Source organism: Sorex araneus, chromosome 2 (assembly GCF_027595985.1).
Source record: "Sorex araneus isolate mSorAra2 chromosome 2, mSorAra2.pri, whole genome shotgun sequence".
Lineage (NCBI taxonomy): Eukaryota > Metazoa > Chordata > Mammalia > Eulipotyphla > Soricidae > Sorex > Sorex araneus.
Window position 1 is genome coordinate 22,905,786 of NC_073303.1, and position 20,830 is coordinate 22,926,615.

Genomic DNA, 20,830 nt, shown 5'->3' on the forward strand with positions numbered 1-20,830 from the left:
GAGGAGCCATCTTCTTGGGGTTCCACACAATCTCTACCCCGTCCCTGATTAGACTTTTATAAGTTTTCTTACCACTATCCTTTGCTTTAGGCCATGTCCCCCTGGGGATCTTATGGACTCTTGAGTATCCTTTAGGCTCTGCTGATAGAATTCTCCAACAGTCACTACCTCAGTGAATCATCTTTCCTCTTCCTCCCAAACAAGCAACTAGACTTCAGCTTGCCTATTTGTGTACAATGAACCAAAATATGCTTCTGCAAGAAATTTATATATGTGAGGTTATTTATCCAGAACATACTAATCATTATGGTTACTATTTTGAAACATAAAGAAATACTTCTCTGATTAAAAGGGTTTTCATTTGTTTTGTTTTGTTTTGGAGCCACAGACAGTAATGTTCAGAGCTTATTACTGGCTCTTCACTCAGGAATTACTCCTGGTAGGGCTTAGGAGATGATATGGAATGCTGGGAATCGAACCCAAGTCAGCTGCATATAAGGCAAGAGCCTTATTCACTGCACTATCTCACTAGCCCCCAAATATGTTTTTTATGATGTCCAAGGGGACTCTTCTCCATTGTACTTCTATTTCTCTTGCCTCATTAGAAATATATTTTAGCTGATAAATATAGGACAGAATTCAGTGCTTTTGTCTTGGATTTGATCCAAAGAAGTTTAATTACAGAAGAAGCGAAGCAGTACAGGATAGCAGGAGGAAAAAAATCCAAGACAAATTGGACTTGGCTGTAACAATACAAATGATAGTAATCACAGCTAATATTTCTTGAGCACTTTCTCTTGCCAATCACCATGCTAAATGTTTCGTACCAATTTTCTCATTTAATCCCCACAACTCCTTGCAGAAAATACTACAGTGATGTCCTAAAATCACCCACCAAGCCAACTGAGGAGTCACTACTTGGAAACAGGCCGTGAGGTCTGAGAATCCAGCTGTGGACAGCAGTTGGAAAGTGAGGTATAAGATACAGGTCCATTACCAACTCCAAGTTGGGCTTAGATCTTGGCAGATTGCTCACTCAAATCTTTAAGCATTTCAATGGTCTCATCTGCAAAATGAGCAAATTTAACACTTAGGAACTTATAAGGCAAAGCTACCCTGATGAATGAACCCTAAGTCAGAACAAGGAACATTATGGCTGTCGCTTGCAATGTTCATCTTGGAGTCTGTTAGAAAGCATGTTAAACATTTCTAATCCCCAAAATAAAATCTGGAAATATGACTCGTGAGTCAATTGCATTCTTAGTGACTCTGTTTATGAATATTTGGAGAACAGAAATAATAATTAGGGAATGAAGACAACCTTGAAATATTGATTAATCACATATAAAAAGCACAGAGTAGCAGCTGCAATCAATATGTCCCATTTCTAAATTCGTTTATCATTTTACTGCTTTGTAAACATGGCACTAAGACTGAGGCTTCAAAATATTTCTAAAATTCATTTCCAAAAAATGGCAGGCTAGGGACCAGAGAGAAGTACAAGATGTAAGGTACTTGCCTTGCATACAGCTGACCCCAGATCAATCCCCGGTACCACATATGGCTTCCAAAGCATTTCTAGTAGTTATTCTTTTTTGGGGGGAGGGGGCATCACACCTGGTGATGCAAAGGAGTTAATTCTGGCTCAGAATTACTTCTGGTGGTGAGCAGGGGACCATGTGGGATGTTGGGAATCGACCCTGGGTCGGCCGCATGCAAGGAAAATGCCCTACTCGCTGTGCTATTGCTCCAGCCCCTTAGAAGTTATTCTTATGTGGAGAGTCAGGAATAGCCTCTGAGCACTCCTGGCTGTGCCCCTATCTGCCATGTTTAAAAGACTTCAAATTACATTGTAACATATAACTATTAATGATGTTATAGTTCCTATAACAATTCCTAGACTCGAAGGTATTAAAATTAAAACAGAAGTTATTAAATTATACAGATACCTTGGACTGGAGTGATAGCACAGTGGGTAGGGCATTTGCTTTGCATGCGGCCGACCCAGGTTCAATTTCTCCGTCCCTCTCAGAGAGTCTAGCAAGCTACCGAGAGTATCTAGCCCGCATAGCAAAGCCTGGCAAGCTACCCATGCTGTATTTAATATGCCAAAAACAGTAACAACAAGTCCCACAATGGAAACGTTACTGATGCCCACTTGAGCAAATCAATGAGCAAAGGGATGACAGTGATAGGTACCTTAGGGCAAACAGATATCTTCCTAAGTTGAGCTTTAACTATCTGTAAGTTAGATTAAATCAGATCCTCCTAATTGAGTTTCAATATAAGTTCAGTTGCTACATTCTTGTAATTTTGCAATGTATATAACTTCTACTCTACTTAACTAAAAATATGTTTCAGTATTCTCAGTATCCTTCTACCAGATTAAAAAAACAGGAGCCAGGAATTTGTAGCATTCTTGCTCATTCCATATTATCTTAACTTACTCTAAGATAGGGAGACCATACACACACACACACACACACACACGTGCACACACACACACACACACACACATACACACACACACACTACAGAATTTAGTTTTGGTGGCAGAGATGAAAGACTATTAAAAAAAAAAACAATCTGGCAGAATCTCCTGCCCTAGCACAAGAATGTCTTCACCAGCACTCCCTCAGAGGTGGCCGAGTTGAGTTTCCCTCCCAGCCCCAAACAGAGCCCTGGCAGCCGAAAACCTCCAGAACCCAGCCACAGCCATGCTCAAGGCCACTCTCCACACGCTCAGATAAGCCTCGCCCATGAAGGAACTAACAGAGGAACCCAGGTATGTGGGAACCTGTGGCTGAGATCTCTAAGCCTGCTCAGCCCGGGACTGGGCCTCCTCCACCCAGATCCCCCATTTTCCAGGAGTTTGGCAGTCACACCCACAAACTGCCCCTGGTGCCATGTAATCTCATCAACAACCAAGATCCAGAGACTATAAAACAAAGCTGCAGGAAGAGAGCAATGCAGAATCTTGCATGGCAGAACCTGGCATATTCAATATGCCAAAAGCAGTAACATAATGGGCCTCATTCCCCTGACCCTGAATGTGACAGAGACAAATGGAGATGTTACTGGCACCTGCTCGAGCAAATTGATGAGCAACGGGAACGACAGTGATACAGTGATACCGACAGTGATACAGTGATACCGGGCAATATGAGCTACATGGTAATACTGAACTTCACCCAGGCCCATAGTAACTTATTGGAAAAACTCTTAAGTAATATGGCAATTGTTAAAATGCTATTTCACCTTTTCCATCTGCTCAACTAATAGGAATATAATTTTCTTTTTTTTGGAGGGGTCACATCCGGTGGTTCTCAGGGGAGCATATGGGATGCCAGGGATCAGATCTGGTGGGAATATGGAAGGAATACCCCTTATCTACTGTACTATCTCTCAAGCCCCAGGAACATATTTTTCTTTTAAAATTTATTCTCTATCAGTTAATTATTTTTACTCATCAATTATCTTTATGCTGACCACTTTTAAAATATGCTTTAGAGGCTGGGGATGTGGCTTGAATAGGAGAACAGATGCCTTATAGCTACAAGGCCCTACATTCTAGCATGACATGGTGGTCCTGAAATACCACTGGGTCCCACAGAGAGTATCCAGCAGGGACCCCCAATTATAGGTTTAAACATATGAGACCAGAGACATACTACAGTGAGTAGGGTTCTTGTCTTGCACATGGCTGACCAGGGTTCTTCCCTGGCATTGCATATGTTCCCCTGAGACTGCCAGGAATGATCCCTGAGCACAAAGACAGGAGTAAGCCCTGGGCACTGCCAGGTGTGGCACCAAAACCAAAAGCAAACAAAAAATAAATCACTGCCATTTGTATGTGATCCAATACCTGTGTGAATTATTTTTTTCTTTTTTGGGTCACACCTGGTGATGCACAGGGGTTACTCCTGGCTCATGCACTCAGGAATTACTCCGGTGGTGCTCTGGGGACCATATGTGATGCTGGGAATCGAACCTGGGTCCACCACCATGTGCAATTTTATCCAGGTGAATTTTCAGTGGAGTCTTTCCTGCTGGTCCAGAACTTTCTTTTGTTGCCACTAACTGGCCTCCAGTATTGAATGATAACTCAGACACACTTATGGCAATGGATCCACTATAGGTGAACCCCACCAGAATAACTCCTCTCTTTTGCTCTCCCAACCTCTACGTGTACATACCTGTTCTTTAAAATTGCTAGTTCTCTTGGGATACAGAAAATATGACTCAAATTAAAATTTCCTTCTACACATCTTAACAAATTGAATCACAGATCTGCTCATGACAATGCATCATACAACTCCATCTTTGCCAGAAGCAAAGTGAACTTGAACTTCCTCTCCTTTCTCACTGGACAGTACAGTCTTGGGCTCTGAGAGGAAAAGCAGAAGGGTGAAACCCCCGACCTCATTTTATATCAGCAATTAAATCAGTGCACCCTGCAAGAGTTCCAGTGCAGAATTAGGCAATGATTGAGTACCACGACCTGAGATCTCCCCAGTGCAAGAATCCTTTGCGTTCCAATGCTTGAGTCATATCAGACCCTGGAATCCATCAGCAGCTTATGAAGACATTCTGAAGTGTTCCATGGATAATGCAAGCAGAAGTGTGTGCTTGCAAGCTAAAATATACGCCTGCCCCCACTGTCAATGCACAACGTGCTAACCAGTGATGATATTCACAATTGCTTACGTAAACACACACCCTGAGCAGAGACTGAGGGCCTTTCCCTACTGTAACAACATTCAGAGATCCAAATTTAAGTAAACTCCCAAGGTTGTGGAAGCAGCGCATGTGGGAAGTGATGGAGTCAACAAAATGATTCATTTAATAAATATTTTAGCCAGCCTCTCATGCCCAATAACATGACATATGGTAGAGTCTGTCTTGGAATGTCCCATGAATCTATTTCTATGCCATAGGTGTCGTGGGCTTGCAGAGTCGTCTGAAGAACCAAAGCCAGGTCAGAAAGCTGTGCTTTCCATAAAGAACTCTCCCCAAGGGCTAAGAGGCAAGCAGCATTTGGTAGTTTTCTTGCCCGCCTGCCTCCAGCGAGGCCCCAGTTTGCCTCCTGGATGCCTAGAGCCAGCCACCCAGCCTCCCTCGCAGTGTAATCATAGAAAAGTATAATGACGCTAGCAGGACTCTAATTTTGTGAGGACATTAGCCCAGCCACCATCGTTTCATTACTCTGCAATTCAGCGGCAGACAAGGAACTAAGCGATGTTAAGTAATATTTGACGATCCAGAGGGAACCAGGGAACCCAGCCTGGTGGCTGGGGTAAATCTGCCTGCCCAAGCAGGTGTAAGAATCCAGGGAGACACGGAGCTGCCACCGGCCAGCAGCTAATGCCTTTCCCTGCAAAATCTGCTGCCTAAAACTTTTCCGCGACCTTCAGTGGCCTCAGGGAGGAGTCAGCTCTGGGCGCTGCTAGGAACCGCCTGGAGACTCCAAGCGAAATGCTCCACCACCAACATCTGCAAGGCTCATCTGTCCCTCCTTCGAGGCTTCCTCTGCGCAGAGTCGCTGGCCGCCCTTCTGCCCCCGTTATAGCCTCACTCCAGAGAGCAGCTGGGTGGGTGGGTGGGGGGGTTGTCCCTTGGACTCCCACACGCACAAGCCCTTCAGAAACCGCTGCACGCCCCTCCCCCACCGTCCACATTTCGCATCTTCCCCAGAGGGGCGGCCGCGGTGCTCTGCCCTGCCAGGGCCAGGTTTTTCCCCTTGCAGACATCCGGCCACAACTCCACAAGTCTCCCGGGCGCGGACGCCGCTGCTGCCCAGCCTCCTCTCCAAAGTGAACCCCTCCACCCCCTCGAAAACCCACATCTGGACACGCAGCGCAGCAAAAGCCGGGCACCCTAGAGCCAGGGGCAAGGCTGGCGGAGCCCGGGAGAGCGGGAGAGGAAAATAAAAATAAATTAATGAAATGTAGAGGCAGGTGTGATCCTGTGAAGGCGAACACGGCTGCCCTTGACAAATTCCTAAAATCCTCACCCTCACCCCCAGAGGAAAAGAAAGAAAGAAAGAAGAAGAAAAAAAAAGAGTTTGCATCCTTTAACTGTTTCGAGCCCTCTTTGGGGGCCTAACGGGTGGTCCAGAGCCGCGCTCCTGGCAGCGCCCGGCAAAGTGCGGAGCCGGCGGCCGCCGCGCCCGGGTCCAGGGCGGATGCCCCCGCAGTCTTCCCCCCACCCGGACCCCGTGCCAGCCCCGCCGGGCACCTCCCGCGCTCGCCGGCGCCGCCGCCCCGACGGGCCCGACACTCACCGTCCCGGGCGTCCTCCCCGCGGCTGCAGTTACTGCAAATGTGTTTGATCTCCTTGCCGAGTTGACAGTGGATCACAAAGGACACGTTGTTGTGGTGGTGGTGGTGGTGGTGCGGGGGGGCGGGCTCCTTCAGGGGTTTCATCCTCAGCAAATAAAAAGCTTTCTTTTTGGGTCTCGGGGCGCTCGCGCCTGGCACCGCGCCCTCCCTGCAGCGCGGCGAGCGCAGCGCGAACCTCCCCGGGCCGGCGGGGCGCGGCGTGGGCTCTGCCATGCGGCCCCCGGGCCCCCCGGGCCGGGCGCTGCTCGGGCCCCCAGCGCGCTGCCGCCCGCGCCCCGCCGCCGGGTCCGCATACCCCCGCCCCGCCCCGCACCCGCGTCTCTACGGCAACGCCACGGGAGCGGGGTGGGGTCGGGGCCAGCCGCCCCCGGGGGCTCGACCTCGCCCACCTCGCCGCCCCGAGCCGCTCCCGCCCGCCTCGCCCCGCACCCGGAGCTGCGGGCTGGCGAGCACCTTCTCCCGGGCTCCGGCTCCAGGGCAGAGCGCCAGCACCCCCGCCCCTTGTCTTCCAGCCTCGCGCGGCTCCCGAGAAGCCAGACGGAGCGCGCGGAAGGCAGCGGGGATGGGCGCCCTCGGGGTGCCAAGCTTGGTGGCGCCGGAACAAATCACCCCCGGGAGGCTGGGGGGGGGGGGGTTCCATCCACAGTCCCGATTGTCCCCGGAACCCCCAACCTGTTCCCACCTAAAGACTGTTTCCCAACCTTGGGTAGAAATCCCCCCCAACCTGGATTGATGGATGGGTGGGTGGGTGAGGGGGTGGACCTTGCACCGTCATTCAAACTTAAGACTCAGAAGGAATAGAACCCGCGATTTGGGATCCCAGTCATCTAACCCAAGACCCGCCAGTGGTCACCAACAGTGAGTGACTAAGGTTTAGCAGGGGAAGGGGCATCGACACGGATTCCTGCAGACAAGCGTCTCAAGGCAAAGCCCGTGGCTCAGCGATAACCTCTACGAGTTAGTGCGGCTTTATTGACTTTGAAAGAAAATTGTTTTGAGGTCACACCCGCAATGATCTGGGATTACCCCAGAGATTATTCCTGGCGGTGGTGCTCGGAAACTATATGGGATGCCTAGGATAGAACCCGGATGGGCCACATGCACAGTAAGCACCCTAACTCACAGTACTTTCTCTCCAGGGCCTGCACGGTCTTTTTTTTTTTTAATTTAAAATCACACTGTGTACGCAAATAATTCCGACTCTTAGAAGTTCTACTTCACATTCACAGAGCCGGGGGTTAGAAACCCCACCCCATCACCTTCTCTTGGGTTTAATTTTAAATACAGAGACCTAGAGACAGGGTGGTGGGCAGGCCTGGAATTCTGCTTTAGTAGGTCCCTGTGGGGCGCAGAAAGCAGCAGTTTCCAGATAGCCCCATCTGAGGTTGAGGCAAACAGGAAGTGAAGATAGAGGTGTTTAGGGCCCGGCAGTGTCTGTGTCCAATACTCTGTCTGGGTGTCACCCCCGTGTCATTTAAAGCCTATACTATCCCTGTGGGTTTCGTCCAGAAACTCCCCCAAAGGAATCGCATACTATCCAGCAACTGCAAATTTTACAAAAGTCAGTCAAGGCTCCTTCAAGTGGGCATCTTCTCCCTATGTAGATCACCTTCCTGGTAAAGCCGGATGGATGCCACCACCCAGAGGTTCTGTCACCTGGTTCAAATGTGCCTCCATCACCCGTGTTCCACTACTCCATCATCCCCGTGACTTGTCGTCTGTGACATGTACTGCGCACATCAGCACATTCAGGGTTTCATTTGCATTCCCTAGTTAGTAACATCAGGTCACAGGGGTCCAGCTGCCACCGCCTGCCTGGGAGGAGCTCTCAGGGACGAAGTAGAATTCAAGGGTTGACAGGCTGCTCTTTGTCCTTAGATCACATCCCAGATCCTTCAGGTGCCCATCTGGCACCCTCAGGTACCTCCCTCTTCACCTGGACTGCCAGCACAAAGGCTGCAAGTCTTATAAGACCTGCTCAGGATCCACTTGTGTCATTGCTGCCTGGCCAAAGAAAAGTCCAAATAGAAACAAAAGACTCCTAGGGCTGGAGCAATAGCACAGCTGGTAGGGCATTTGCCTTGCACATGGCAGACCAGAATTTCATTCCCAGCATCCCATCTGGTCCCCCGAGCACCACTGCCAGAAGAAATCCCTGAATGCAGAGCCAGGAGTAACTCCTGAGCATCACTGGGTGTGACCCAAAAAGCAAAAACAAAACAAAATAAAAACAAAGGACTCCTTTGTTTTAGTGTTGAATGTGTGAGAATTTGCTGTCTTGTGTGGAATGGGCAAACTTCTGTAAACACTTTCTTAACCCTTCTGGAAAGAAAAAAAAAAAAGGCATCTCGGGCTGGAGCAATAGCACAGTAGATAGGGCATTACCATGCACGAGGCCAACCCGGGTTGGCCTATATGGTCCCAGTATCCTATATGGTCCCCTGAGCACCGACAGGGGTAATTCCTGAGTGCAGAGCCAGGAGTAACTCCTGAGCATTGCCAGGTGTGACCCAAAAACCAAAAAAAGTAAAAGAAACGGCATCTTTCCTTAAGAGTTTTTTTAAATTGCTTGTCTTCTGGAGACTGACACCAGCTACCCCTCCATTATGAAAGCTAATGGCCTGCCGTGGGAACTCGGCATTGTAGGCAGAAGCTCTCAACAGCCTCAGAGCATGAATCCAGTGCTCCAACTTACTAAACTTTGCTGAACTGTAGCTCCTTCTAAATCCTGTCCAACAAGGCCTTCCCTAGCCACATGTGTGGTTACTGGTGCATTCATTAAAATTAGAAACATCTACACTTCAGTTCTTCGGTTGCATTAGTCATAATTCATGGGCCCACTCATCTCATGCCCTTAATGCCCAGAATGAGCCAGGGCAGATGGCAGCAAATTGTCACCATTGCTGAATGCGCCATTCAGCCACCAGCACAAACACCTGGCTCTCCAAAGAGGTTTGCATTGTAGGGTCCCAGGCTGAATCAGAAGCTGACATGTGTCGACTCTGACTGCTGTGACAGAAGGGGGATGGGAAGGGGGCAAGGAGAAACATACCTTAGGCACATAGCAGTAAATAGATGGTGGCAATAACTGCCTTTCCCTAGCAGTCATGAAAAACGGCACATTTATTTTTCACTTTTCAAAGGAAGGAGGTAAGTCTTGAAAGAAAGAAGAGAGCACTCTATCACTTCTATGCAGAATTAGAGTTTTACTCAGATGAAATAAGTGGGATAGACTCACTCTCCATGGTGCTTAGCTACATGCTGGTCTCATTCCATCCCCCCCTTTAGGATACACTTAGGTGATAAATCCCCTCCCTGAAACTTGACTCGGGCTTGAAACCTTGCAGCTCAAAGTTATATTCCCATGGAGCATCAGTTCTGCTCCCTTAGGAACTTGGGAGAACTGCAGCATTGCAAGATATACCCTAGAATCTCGCCTTTCATGTGGTCGACCCGTGTTCGAATCCTCCGCCCCTCTCGGAGAGCCCAGCAAGTTACCAAGAGTATTGCGCCCGCACAGCAGAGCCTGGCAAGCTACCTGTGGCATATCCAATACGCCAAAAACAGTAACAATAAGTCTCACAATGAGAGGCGTTACTGGTGCCTGCTCGAACAAATTGATGAGCAACGTGATGACAGTGACAGTGACCCTAGAATCTGCGTTTTTAAGAAAAACACTAGGTAATCAAGACATATCAAGACATGAAAAACTGAGGACTAGGCCAGTAATGGTATTTATGGGGCTGGGCAGATAGTATAGGAGTTAACGTTCTTGCCTTGCACCAATCTTGCCCTAGTTCGATACCCAATACCACATATAGACCCCTCAGCGCTGCCGAAGGGATCTTTGAGTACAGAGCTGGAAGTAAGGCCTGTGTATCACTGAGTGTGCCCCTCCCGCCCAAGGATATTCATTGCAAACCAATAGGGCATATATTTCAAAGTAAATACCAGTAAAATCTCTGATTCAAAGAGATTCAAATTGGATAGAAGACTAAGTCCCATTTGTTTATCTTTGCTATTATTTCTCTTCTCTGCAGCTGGAGACAAACCAGTCCTGCCAGGTTAATGACCACCCCGAACCATACATGTCCCACTCGAAACTTACCATAGAAAAACAATTTAAAAAACCAAACAAGGTTTAGAGCAAGAGTATAGTGAGTAGGGCATTTGATTTGCATGTGGCCGTCTCATTCCTAGCATCCCCTTTAGTCCCCTGAGCACCACCAGGAGTATTTCCTGAGTACAGAGTCAGGAGTAACCCCTGAGCACCATTGGGTGTGACCCAATAAACAAAACGACAACAACAAAACCTTAACAGGTGAATAGCCATAAAGCACAACACAATATACTCAGCTGAAGAAACCTGTGCTTATAGCCTGCTCTTGTTAACTAAGAGCAACCATGGAGAAATATACATTTCATCTGAGTGGGAGCCACGGGGTGTGAAGGAAGTTCTCTGAGATTCTTGTGGAAGAGATGGAGCTAAATGGAGGGAGAGTCTCTGGGAAATTTGACCTAAAGCATTTGAGAGTGAGGAGTGGGTAGTGGTGAGACCAGAGAGGGAGAATGCAGACACATGGCCAGGAGTTCCAGGGGCAAGGTGGAGAACAAGGATGGTCATTATTTGCCCAAATTCTTACACCCAGGAAGAGAGTGACAGAGAACTGACCTTTCCAGAGGACATCGCCATTATCACCATGTGAAAGCAACTGCACAGCTGTAATCATCTGGCTATAAGCAAGTGGAATGAACTTGGCACTAAGATTTTGTTGTGTTCTGCTAATCTGTGATCCATCTGCTTTCAATGATCCAGAGTTATTACACTTAAAAGGAGTAAAAAATGCATAAGCTTCTGGTGGGAATTTTCAGGTGTTCATACAGTGCTTTAATGCTAATGAAAAAAAACAGAAAAGAAACATAAAATAGCACACAAGGTAGGGTGTTTGCCTTGCATGCAGCCGACCCGGGTTCAAGTCCGCCATCCCACCTTGGAGACCCATGACGTACTCTACATGCCAAAAACAGTAACAAGTCTAATAATGGAGATGCTACTGGTGCCTGCTTGAGCAAATCGATGAACAATGGGATGACAGTGCTCCAGTGCTATAAAGCAATGCAGTGGGACCACTCACAGATGTGGACTTAGATCAATTTCACTACAACATATTTGATGGAGGAGAATATGCTTTTGTCTTTTTTCTCAATTTTTAAAATTTAATTTAATATCAAGATATTCAGTAAAATTTCCTCCCACTTTTGCTTCCTTTTTTTTGGTTTGTTTGCTCTTTTATTTCTTAGTGTGAGTTAGAAGTTAGATGGTGACTCCTTAACATAAGTTTGTTATTTCCCTGGTATATAGAATTGTGACTTGATTTATGAACAGTTTCCTTGCAAATGAAATTCTACTAATTAGGATTTTGTTACAAAGACATAGTCCTGGTTTCTCCTGGATTTTCTGGGCAGGTCCCAAATCCATGGGTAAGTATCTCTCTAAAAGATACAGAGAGGAAAGACGGAGAGGCAAGAGAGAAGGCAATGCCAGTGGGACAGGAGCAGTGCAATCACAGGCGTGCCAACAGAAGCTGAAGCTGGAAGAAGACAAAGAATGGAAAGTTCCCGAGAGCCTCAGGAGAAATCTCAGCCCTGCTGACACCTCACATTTAGACCTCTGAACTGCAGAGCTGAGAGAGCATAAGTATCTGGTGTGTTATGCCACCAACATGGTGCTAATTTGTTATAGCAGTCCTAGAAAACAAATACACACCCTAAATATGAACAATATGTTGTAGTTACAAGAATAGCATCATTTTTCTAAGTTTGACCCAAATGTGTAATACTTTGGAGCCAGAACTATAAGTGAATCTATGAAGTAGAAGAATAGGATTTAAAATTACTTCAAAATGGTTTGCAAGCACACAATTATGCCTCTCTCTCTCTCTCTCTCTTTCTCTCTCTCTCTCTCTCTCTCTCTCTCTCTCGTGTGTGTGTGTGTGTGTGTGTGTGTGTGTGTTTCTGTGTTTCTGATTTTATAAATGCTGGATGGGACATGTGGAGTAGAATGGAAGTTGAGTGTCATAACAGGGAGGTTTTTAGCTTCTAGGCATTTTTATATTGAGTAGAATGCATTTATATTCTAAACAAGGAGACATGATCAGAACTTGTGGTAGAAGGTCAAGTGAAAATTCTTCAGGCAATTCAGTGATGTTTCAGTAGAGCTGAAATTCGGTCCTTGTGCACTGGTGCAGCTCTTTGGGGGTATTTATATGACTGACATCTGTTCCAATAGGTTGAATATCCTTTCTGATTCTTGTGCTTTGAGTTATTAAATATTTTGAATGTCACTCCTGCAGATAAAGGTTAGAAAGCAGCTGTCCAACTGGCAAGTTTTTATTCTCGTACAGAAGGGCTTAATACTACACTTGTTTACTTCAAACTGTTTTTGGAGTCTAAATCAAAAGATCTTTTGACCTTAGCCTTTCTGTTATTATTTCCTAATCCAGCCTGGCAGGTCTGAGGTCTAAAAGTCAAAGCAAAGTGATCAGCAGACAGTAGGTTTTAAGAAACAATTCCATTATCTCCATTTTTAGAACTTTAGTTGAAAACTGAATGAAACAGATTTGTGTTTTTAATTTAATTTAATTTTTAAATTTTTTTTTTATTTTTGCTTTTTGGGTCACACCCGGCGATGCATAGAGGTAACTCCTGGCTCTGCACTCAGGAATTTCCCCCTGGCAATGCTCAGGGGACCATATGGGATGTGGGAATCAAACCCGGGTCAGACACATCAAGGCAAATGCCCTACCCGCTGTGCTATTTCTCAAGGCCCTTTAATTTTATTTTTGGGATTATTTTTGCCCCATTTTTTTGGCCAGAGTTACTAGTAGCTATTCTGCCTTGATGCTGAAGAGTTGCTGCCATTGGTGCCTGGGCACTGTGTGTTTTGGGGGATCAAAAAGGGGTTTCCACATGGAGATTCTATACTTCAACCCTTTGAGCCATGTCCCCAGCCCCATTTTCGTATTGTTTTGGAAGTGGGAGTGGGATGTTGTGGTTTTAGCTTAGGCATTGCATTTGCCCCCCCAAATTTTTGAATAGGAAGCAATTTTACTCCTAGGATTGTGATAATTATGCCCACTAAGGGATTGTTCTGTGAAAATTGCTCTGTAAACACTTAGCAGACAGCAACCTGAGGAGAGGGAAAGATTGGAAGCATTTAGACAAAACAGGTGGAGGAAAGATGATAGAGGGAAAAACTGTCAGGAGTAAACGCCTGTAGTTTTGTGATTGCACTGCTATTTCGCAATGCTTCTTTCTCTTTTATAGAGCCATGGATGGGAAGAGAACCAGAGTCCTCTTGTTCTTAAAGCCAAGAAGAGCCTCTTTTACATAATAGGTCCTGCTGTCAGAGCGAATATTGCTTTTGTGACTATGATGGAAAGAAGATCAGGTCTGGTAGAAATTTTTCTATAAGGTCATGTTATGCCAAGCACTTTGAAAGTCTATATTGCCAATATCCAAGCAAGACTCCCAGTTTAAACCTAAACATTTACGATCAAGGGCTGGAGAGAAAGTACAGACTAAGTCAGGCTCTTGCTTTCGATGAGGAGACCATGGTTCAACCCTCATAAGCAATCCCCCTACATTACCTGGAATGATACCTAAGCATAGAGCCAGGAGTAAGCCTTGAGTGTAGCTGGGACCCACTTAAATATTTAGGATTAGGTATTTTTGCTCATATCTGGGAGAAAACTGGATAGATTAGAGATTGAAAATTGTAAAGTGAGAAATCTGTTATTCCAAAGTATTTTGATTCTTTACATTTTGTTCCAAATTTTAAATCCATTTTGAATGCAAAGTATAGATTTATAAACATAGTCATAGGTTTCGTTTCTTAGAAACAGGCAAATTTTGGAGAGGTGTAGATACTTCTGCTTATTTATCGTATAGAAATAAAATCACTAGAAAAATTAAAATGTCATTGTGTTTCTATAATAAAATTCAGTTCATCAATAAATGATAATTACAAAAATTATGCTATATTTAGAGTACGATGACATTAAAAATGAAGAAAATACCTAAAGCCGACTTAGAAGAATTTCCAGAGCATATGGGTGAGAAAATGATCATTTGGGGAAATATGATATAGTTTTTGTATGACACAGGTTATAAGCATAGTGTTATTCAATGGAGATCTATAAAAAATTAGGAATAGAGCTACCATATATCCCAACATTAACACTTCTTGGCATCTATCCCCAAAACACAAAAACATTAATTAGAAATAATATATGCACACCTACCTCCATCACCACATTTAATACAATAGCCAAAAAATGAAAACAACCCAAATGCTCAACTACAGATGAATGGATTAAGAACTAGACACACACACACACACACACACACACACACACACACACACACACACATACATATTTCATGGAATACTATGTAGCTCTAAGAAAAAACTCGTGCAATTTGCAGCAACATGGGTGGAATTAGAAGATATCAAACAGAGTGAAGTCAGTCAGAAGGAAAAGGATATATAGAATGATCTCTCTCATAATTGGAACTTAAAGATACAAATCAAGATAGCAACAAAGATCCAAAAGTTACATAATGGGAGAACTGACCCACACAACAGAGTTGGATGGGTTGAGTGAGTGGGTGATGGGGTCTTTGGGAGAGGAATGTGGGTACACTGATGATGAATTTGAAGTTGGAATTATGTGCATGAGAAAGCACTGATATTATTGTAAACCACAGGCTCTCAATCAATACAAAATTTTTAAATAAAAAAAATTTTAGGGGCTGGAGTGATAGCACAGTGGGTAGGGCATTTGCCTTGCACGCGGCCGACCCGGGTTTGATTCCCAGCATCCCATATGGTCCTCTGAGCACCGCCAGGGGTGATTCCTGAGTGGAGAGCCGGGAGTAACCCCTGTGCATTGCCGGGTGTGACCCAAAAAGCAAAAAAAAAAAAAAAGTTAAAGGCAACAGTTGTCATCTGAACTTGAAAAAAATGGTATTTCTCCAAATATGTCTTCGTTATTCTCAGGTGCATGTTAGAACTCTACTGTGTACAGCGATCCCCTTACAGGTGGAGGGAACCAAGGGGCCAGTTCTAGTCATGAGTGATAAGCTGGAAGCTGATTTCTTTTGCATACTGAAGTGTGTAGAATCTACCAGCGGATCAACAGGGCCATGCCACTTGAGAAGGGAGCTGGTAATGTCTCAGGCTACCGAAATGTTAGCGCTGATTGTACTGGAGGCTAATCTAGCGAGAAACACTGCTGCTACAGTGACAACTGCATGTGTTTATATATCTATACACTCAGTCATCACACGAAAACCATAATACAGAGCTATTATTTCCATGTTACGCTTCAGGAAACAGAAGCTCAGTAAGATTAAATAAGCTTCCCAGATTACACATTTAGCATTTTGCCAATTAGTGTGCTCAGCCAAAAAAAAAAAAATGTTTAACAGCAAAGCACACCTTTCCTTCTCCAATCATTCCACTGACAGGCGAAGGGCTGCTAGATACTTTCCTTCCAAGCTCCTCAGCACTATTTTAGGATAGAAGCATATGGCATCATGAAACACAACCCCAAAAGGGGAGGTTATTGGACTCCAGGCAGAGGATACCTTGCTGTCAAGCAGAGCATAGCTGCTGGGAATATAGGATGCATGGCTCCTTAGCCTTCACTGCACTCATAATTCCTGCCCTTCAGATCTTGAGAACCGGCTGTGGTTGATGTTATCTTTCAGATCCTCAGTGTGGTGTTCAGCTCAGGGTTGTTTAACAAAGGCTCACAATCAGCTAATGATAATTGCCCATCAGGACAGAATCACGGTTCTGTTAACACAAGTAGGTGCAAGGACAAGGTAATAGGATAATAATGGAACACTGGCTAGAAATGCAGTTGGCCCTTTTTTCCTCCCCAAGTGGAAACACTTGAGTTAGACAGGAAACATAAGTGTGCGTGGGAGAACCAGCCATGGGAAATTTTAAGTAGGTACCTCAGGTGTGCGTCTGCCATGCAAATGATTTCTTCCATAGAAAACATTGTCTAGTTCCCCTAGACAAAACTTTACAATATGCTCATAGAGTTGGAGAGTGGATGATCAAAGAAATAACTGTTTCTAACAAGCCAGGTTGTACTGTTCTTCCTGACACGCCAGGAGCTTGTGATCTGGTGAACTTCCAAAAGGGATTTCTGCAATAGAGAAAAGTGCTGAAGAGGAATTGTACTTTTTTTTTAATGTATAATGTATCAATAGAGGGCTGGAGCGATAGCGCAGCAGGTAGGGCGTTCTTCTTACACGCAGCCGACCCGGGTTCGATTCCTCCGCTCCTCTCCGAGAGCCCGGCAAGCTACCCAGAGTATCTTGCCTGCACAGCAGAGCCTGGCAAGCTACCCGTGGTTTATTCTATATGCCAAAAACAGTAACAACAAGTCTTACGATGGAGACGGTACTGGTGCCCACTCGAGGAAATCGATGAGCAATGGGATGACAGTGACAGTGACAGTGTATCAGTAGAAATTTTTCCTCTGTGATACATACTCAACCCATACAAACTATGATACGTTTGTTGCCACGTCACATCTAAAAAGGAAATAAGGCACAGGAAATAGGCAGATAAAAAGCTCGCTCTGTGGAGTTTAAAAGGAGTTAGACTGGATTGCACTATTGGAATTATTGGAATTTAAGAGTAGAAGAGCAATGCATGTGGAGTGAATAGAAGTAGACATATGGGGTGTCCTCTAACAGGCCCATTCAGGGTAACAGTGAGTTTGTGGGGGAAGCCACTGAAGGAGAGAGGAAATAAGGTAGAACCACTCAGGGGCTTCCACAGTGTACGAGAAACTGCTTGCTAATGAACATATTAAATACTTTTTCTATAAATATATAATGCAACAAATATGTGGAACACTATACATTGCAAATGGAAGACTAAATATATCACTGTAGATTTTTTTCCTTTAAAAAGTTGATGACTTAATCCTCACAACACTTCCATGACCACATCTGGCAGTGCTTAGGGCTTACTCCTGGCTCTGCACTCAAAGATCACTCCAAGCGCATTCAAAGGACCATCCAGGGTCTCAGGTAACTTAATTCTGGTCAGCCATGTGCAAGGTAAGCCACCGTACTCTCTTTTTCTGGCTTCATATATTTAAACCAATAATTGAAGGTGATACTAAACACTTCTGATGCTCAGAAAATAATCATGTCTGGTCAGGTTAATGTACCTCCAAATCTTCCAATTCCTTAAAAGCTTTCACTTTTTAAAATCTCGATATTAATTTTATCTTAAAATACAATGCTCCTGGGACCAGAGTGACAGTGGACCAGGTCGGGAGCTTTCCTTGCACACAGCTGACCTGGCCTGGGTTCTATGTCCGGTTTCCCATATGTCCCCTCAGAAGCAGTTACTCCTGAACCCAGAACCAGGAGTGATCCCTGAGCACAGCTTGGTGAGGGCCCTAAACCAAATTTTTAAAAAGCAAAACAAAAAAAGATGCTCCTGTTTGGTTTGCAAGAGGAAGGTACAGTTGATGCTTGATAGGCTGAACCCAATGAGCAGAGGTTTAAAGTTCTCAAGGCCAGAGAAACAGCACAGGAGTGAAGGCCCTAACCTCACACCTCACCTATCTATTCAATCTCTGCACCAATGTGGTTCCCCCCAGCTCACCAGGAGTGATTCCTAAATAGAGTCACAAGTAAGCCCTTGGCATTGCCAGATGTGGCCCTAAACTCAGAAATAAGTAAGTAAATTAATTACACTATAGCACTGTCATCCGTTGTTCATCGATTTACTCGAGCAGGCAACAGTAACATCTCCATTGTGAGACTTGTTGTTACTGTTTTTGGCATGTCGAATATGCCATGGGTAGCTTCCCAGACTCTGCTGTGCGGGTGGGATACACTCAGTAGCTTGCCAGGTTGTTCACTCATGTCATCCTGAATAGGATTGGCGGAACACTAGATGAAGGACAACCATGCGAGCAAGCCAGGTTCCGAAAAGGATTCAGCATGATCGACCATATCCACACGGCGACCAAGCTCATTGAGGTGTCTCAGGAGTTCAAGATGCCACTCTGTCTAACGTTCATCAATTTAAAGAAGGCCTTTGATTCTGTTGAGACTGAAGTGGTCATCGAAGCCCTGGCCAAACAGGGCGTTCAAGCTCAGTATATCAGGATCCTCAGTGACCTGTATTACGGATTCACCACTAGGATCTCACCATTCTACAAAGAAGTGATTATCAACATAAAAAGAGGGGTTCAGCAGGGTGATACCATTTCACTGAAACTCTTCAGTGCCACCCTCGAGAACTTCATGTGACGACTGGAATGGGAAGGCTAACTAATTAAAAAATTCTCAGACTTGCTCCAAGGCAGTTCCACATTGGCACTACAAGCATCCCCCATCAAGCTTTCTTGCTAATATCTTTGTGAACTCATACAGGGTGTTCCAGAGTGTTTATATATTAGAATCTTCTAATTTTTCTTAAATGGTGCACATTCAGTCAACTGTGAGTTGTTTAGAGCATTTTATACACAGTTTGGGAACCATTACTTATCATTAAATTCATTTAGAGTGAATTCCCACAGCAGGGGTTGGAAAAACTAAGCTTCGTTTTTGACAGTTGCCCATGATCAAACAATAGCTGCCATCACTTGGATTTTAAGCATCTTTTCAAAGAGAGACAGGCTTTTTGTATTACTTTGCTTTTAAGCATGAGAATAGTACAGAATACACAAATATCACAGCAAGTATTTTCTACTTAAATTTTTCCTTAGATTTTTTTGTTAACATGTGAATAATGAGAGATACAGATATTTTCACATGTAGCATTAGACAATCAAGAGAGTTGAGCTATTTTCCTATGAATAAATATTTGTAACAAAGAAAGTGAGCAGAAAGGTACATAATGCCTTGTTGTTGTTGTATACAAATGCTTTTTTTCCAGGTCAAGAAATAAGCTGGGCATCAGGCATTTTTGTTTTTAACCAAGACACTGTGTTGTTAGTTGAAATTGATATATAAAAAATAAATTAATGACTGTAGCTTAGAATATTGTACAACTGAGAAAAGACTCATGAGGCTTTTAAGAACCTGTTACTTGCAAATACAAGAGATAATATTTTCTTTGTTTGTTTGTTTTTCCTTTTTGGGTCACACCTGGTGATGCACAGGGGTTACTCCTGGTTTTGCACTCAGGAATTACTCCTGGCGGTGCTCAGGGGACCATATGGGATGCTGGAGATCGAACCTGGGATGGCGGTATGCAAGGCAAATGCCCTACCCGCTGTGCCATTGCTCCAGCCCCAAGAGCTAATGTATTTAACTAATGTGCAAGTGCTAATATGATGACCCTGTCCAGAAATGTTTAGATAATGAATTACCCGAGGAGTAAATGAACAAGTCAATAAAATTATTTTTTCTATTAAATGTTATTTAAACACAGTGGTCTACAAGGTAGTTCATAATACAGTTCTTCTAGGCACCCAGTGTTCCCACACCAATCCCACCACCAGTGTGACCTTCCCTCCCGCAATACAACCAGTTTCCCATCACCCTGCAAGTCGGCCACCTTAGCAGGCACAAAATAGTCTAAAACACATGTGCAACCTCAGAGAGCCAGTGTATGTATACCACCCCTTCATTCCAGCGAAAGTCTTCATTTTAAAATACGGGTTGGTTCTACTATTCAAACAAATCAACTGTCACTGTCATCTGGCCTAAACGCTAAGGATAACAGTCTTACAGATTAAATAAACTTTCAGGACACTGCGAACTCCTGTTCAGTACTAACTCCAGTATGGTCTAGAGAATCGGGAATTGTGGTTTTCTTTTTCTTTTGTATCTTTCTATATATTTTTAATTGAATCACCACGAGATACAGGTACAAAGCTTTGATGTTTGAGTTTCAGTCATACAGTGATCGAACACCCATCCCTCTACCAGTGCATATTTTCTACCACCAATGTCCCCCATAATTTCAACCCTTCTCCTGACTCTGTGGCAGGCAAGTTCCCCCATACTGTCTCTCTACTTTTGGGCCTTATTGTTTGGTCCTTTACTTACTTTCTGCACACATCTCTGATCCCAAATGAACCCTCCAACCATCATTGACTTAGTAATCCCTTCTCTATCCCAGCTGCCTTCTCCCACAGCTCATGAGGCAGGCTTCCAACCATGGACTAATATTCCTGGCCCTTGTCTCTACTGTCCTTGGGTATCAGTCTCATATTATATTATTTTATATTCCACAAATGAGTGCAATCATTTTATGTCTATTCTCTCTTTCTGACTCATTTCACTTAACATGATACTCCATGACTATCCAATTATAAGCAAATTTCATGACTTATCTTTCCTAATAGCTGCATAGTATTCCATTGTATAGATGTACCAAAGTTTCTTTAACCAGTGGTCTGTCCTCAGGCACCTGGGTGGAATCATGGTTTTCA

The 20,830-nt window shown here is 44.6% G+C and overlaps 1 protein-coding gene across 9 annotated transcripts in view; it reads right to left on the bottom strand.

The window, feature by feature from the left end:
• PHACTR1 (phosphatase and actin regulator 1) overlaps nucleotides 1–20,830 on the bottom strand; it is a 558,044-nt gene that overhangs the window by 257,209 nt on the left and 280,005 nt on the right. Inside the window, exon 1 of one of the 9 annotated variants that reach the window (XM_055125111.1) lies at nucleotides 6,284–6,838. The exons of 6 other annotated variants lie outside the window; for them this stretch is intronic. In XM_055125111.1, the coding sequence (XP_054981086.1) occupies nucleotides 6,284–6,554 (271 nt within the window). In that variant the 5' untranslated portion in view covers nucleotides 6,555–6,838. Of the gene's footprint in view, nucleotides 1–6,283; nucleotides 6,839–20,830 lie in introns of those variants that run through there. 2 more of the 9 variants (XM_055125117.1, XM_055125118.1) reach the window with 2 other exon arrangements.